The 3,194-nt window shown below is 49.2% G+C and overlaps 1 protein-coding gene across 2 annotated transcripts in view; it reads left to right on the top strand.

Moving 5' to 3' along the window:
- Nucleotides 1-3,194, top strand: part of LOC106725102 (C-C motif chemokine 15-like) — a 20,611-nt gene that overhangs the window by 9,964 nt on the left and 7,453 nt on the right. Inside the window, exon 5 of one of the 2 annotated variants that reach the window (XM_014535029.1) lies at nucleotides 418-436. The exons of the other annotated variant lie outside the window; for it this stretch is intronic. Within the exon in view, the coding sequence (XP_014390515.1) occupies nucleotides 418-421 (4 nt within the window). The 3' untranslated portion in view covers nucleotides 422-436. Of the gene's footprint in view, nucleotides 1-417; nucleotides 437-3,194 lie in introns of those variants that run through there. 2 annotated transcript variants of the gene reach the window in all.

Genomic DNA, 3,194 nt, shown 5'->3' with positions numbered 1-3,194 from the left:
TCCTCGTCCTCCTCTTCTCCTTCAGCGGTCAACGTACACCACACACCACTTGGGTCTGAGCCAAGGATCCCCTTATGGCCCCTGGCGCTGGGGGTCTAGTGGGGGAGGGGGAGGAGCTGGCAGCTGCTACCTCGGGTTACTGCTGCCCCCGCAGCCCCACATCATCTAGGTCCCCACCTCAGCCACCTTGTCCTGCCGGGGAAGTGCGGCCAGAGGAGCGGAGCCCTGGATAGGTCCGCAGGTGGGCGGGGGCGGGGCCAGGGCTGCCTGGGTGACCTGCACCTGTGGCCATTCAAGTTGAAGCTCACTAGGCAGGGCAGGATTGGCTGGCTGGTGCTAGGAGGTATGAGGCCCATTTGAATTGCCTGCACCACACTCTGGGTCGCCTTGAAGCACCAAGTCCTTTTCTTCCTTTTGCTAGGTGACTGCTGGAACCAATGGTTGCCAAGCAACAGGTAGCACAGGCCTGGAACAGGGTGGTCACGTGAGCTGCACCTCCCAGGAGCCTGGAACGGAATGAGCCTCAAGGATGCACTAGCGGGAAATGTGCATACTGCTCAGACTGATGCCTCCCCATTGCTGTTATGAGTATTTGGCCCAATACACGAAATTGGTGCACGGACCTTCCTTCATTCCACTCTGCCCCTTGGTGGTCAGCGTATATCATAATGAGCCATCCAACTCCTGGACTCCTGGTTGAACTCCCCGGGGGACACTTTGCATATCAACTTTTTATATATAGAGAGGCCTGGTGCACAAATTTGTGTATGGGTGGGGTCCCTCGTGGTGGCCTGCAGGGATTGGGCCAAAACTGGCAGTCCAATGCCACCTGCCACTCCTGCTCATCCCAGCCCCACAGCTCCTGACAGGGGCTCCTGCCCAGTCAGTCCCGATTGGGAGAGGCTAGTGCCACCGCAGTGGTGCACACCATCCATAAACCCTGTGTCTGGCGCCCATCCCGAGAGGAGGACTCCATCAGCCCTCTGGGCAGGTGGTGGGATGCCCTTGCCAGCCAGGGATCCAGGCCCATCCCGCTGATGCTGCGCCAGTTGTTGGGAGCCACCTGGCGGCTGCTTTTATATTCTTTCTTCCTTGCAGGGCCTCTAGGGAGGGGAAGCGGCCATAGTGCAGGGCCAGTAGCACTGTCAGGATCATGCAGGCGGTGCCAGTCCATCCATGTCTGTTCCATTCTCTGGTGATTGGACCTGCAGGACTATTGAGGGAGTGAGCAGCTGTCGCCAGGCTGGTGGGCTACTGGGACGGGTTGGTCAGCTGAGCGGTTCTCCCGCTGTGGGAGTGCACTGACCACCAGCGGGCTGCTCCTGCATTGAGCATCTGCGCCCTGGTGGTCAGTGTGTGTCATAGCTACTGGTGGACCAGTCATTCAGTAATTCAGTCATTTGGTTGCTTAGGCTTTTATAGAGAGATAGATATTTTTACTGATTTCAGAGAGGAAGTCAGAAGGAGAGAGAGATTGAAACATCAATGGTGACAGAATCATTGATCAGCTGCCTCCTACATGCCCCCCTACTGGGGATCAAGCCCACAAACCAGGCATGTGTCCTTGACTGGAATCGAACTCGGGATCCTTCAATCCGCAGGCCAATGAGCTAATCAGTGCACAATACCAGCTAAGGCATACTTTCTATTGTATGGGTATACTTTTTCTTCCAGGTACAAAGCGAATATTTTCTTCTGGTCTCGAAAGTTTCTTTTCATTTTATATATGGTGCTTTTGCCTAATTAAGTTGAGCTATCAGTCTCATATATTACTTGAGTGATAATAAAATGAATCCTAAAAAACACTTTGAACCCCCACACAGTTTTATCTATTTACATTTCATACTCTGCTAAAATTTGCAGAAATGAAAGATTTTGCAGCAACACAAGCAACTAAAGAATCTATGTTAGATACTTTTGTTTCTGAAGTCCCTTGGCCATTTTCCCAGAAGGTGCTCCAGCTTTGTAGCAAAAACCTTTTATTACAGTCAGGGCACATACCCAGGTTGCAGGCTCAATCCCCATTAGGAGGTGTGCAGGAGGCAGCTGATCAGTGATTTTTTCCTCATCACTGATGTTTCTTCTCTCTCCCTCCCTCTCCATTCCTCTCCAAAATCAATAAAAGTATTTTTTAAAGGTTAAGATGGTAAATTTTATGGTGTGTGCCTTTTACTACATTTATTTTTAAAAAAGGAACCTATAAAAATAAAAGCATAATATGCTAATTAGACCACACAGCCAAACGACCTACAAGACAAAGCCAGGGCTGCATGTACTGAGCTCCCTTGCACAAATTTCATGCATTGGGCCTCTAGTAAAAAAATAAAAAGTACAGAAATCACTCTTTCATTTCTGTCTTAATAGCCATCCAATTCCTTCACCCAAAACACCTAACATCACCAGTCTTTGTGTATCTTTCCAGAATCTATGCATATACAAGCAAATCCACACATACATGTAGACAGGTTCATATGGGGAGAAACTGATGCCCAATACACTGTGATACAGGGGTTCAGTGAGACAGACTTGAGACCCTTTGAGATCGTATATTAACGAATGATGCCCTTGTAATGGTTGTGGACTTGACTCCAGGCTCCAAGTCTTCCTCTGTATGTCAGCCACGCTAACAACCTATAGATTTTTGTGGGGACAAAATTCCTTGAACCCAGCATGTAAAGAGGACAAAAGTGTCAATATAGTGTTTCACTGTTTTCTTGGGGAAATTCCAATCAGAATAACAACAGAGCCCAGTCTGGTGTAGCTGTGACTTGGGTATCCTCCCATGCACCAAAAGGTTGTTGGTTTGATTCCTGGTCAGGGCACATGCCTGGGTTGCAGGCTCGATTCCCGGTAGGGGGCATCAGATCCATATTCTCCTCTCACATCTATGTTTCTCTCTCTCTCTCCCTCTCCTATCCCCTCTCTCTCAAATTAAACACACACACACACACACACACACACACACACACACACACACACACACAAAAACGTAAAAGAACAATAGCAAAGTTTACTCAATCCCCAAGCTACCATAGAAGGGGATTAGGCCAGAGTTAGTTGGACCATGTGTCCCATGGCTACAGGTCCTGTGGAGAGGGAGCCTGCATGGAATGCATCACGTTTATAAGGAAGGTGAGGCAGGGACATCTATACCACCACCATGAAAGCTGTTGGATGAAAGAAATTATCTCATT

The sequence above is a fragment of the Myotis brandtii genome, unplaced genomic scaffold, assembly GCF_000412655.1.
Source record: "Myotis brandtii unplaced genomic scaffold, ASM41265v1 scaffold1367, whole genome shotgun sequence".
Lineage (NCBI taxonomy): Eukaryota > Metazoa > Chordata > Mammalia > Chiroptera > Vespertilionidae > Myotis > Myotis brandtii.
This window is presented reverse-complemented; position numbering and strand designations above follow the sequence as displayed.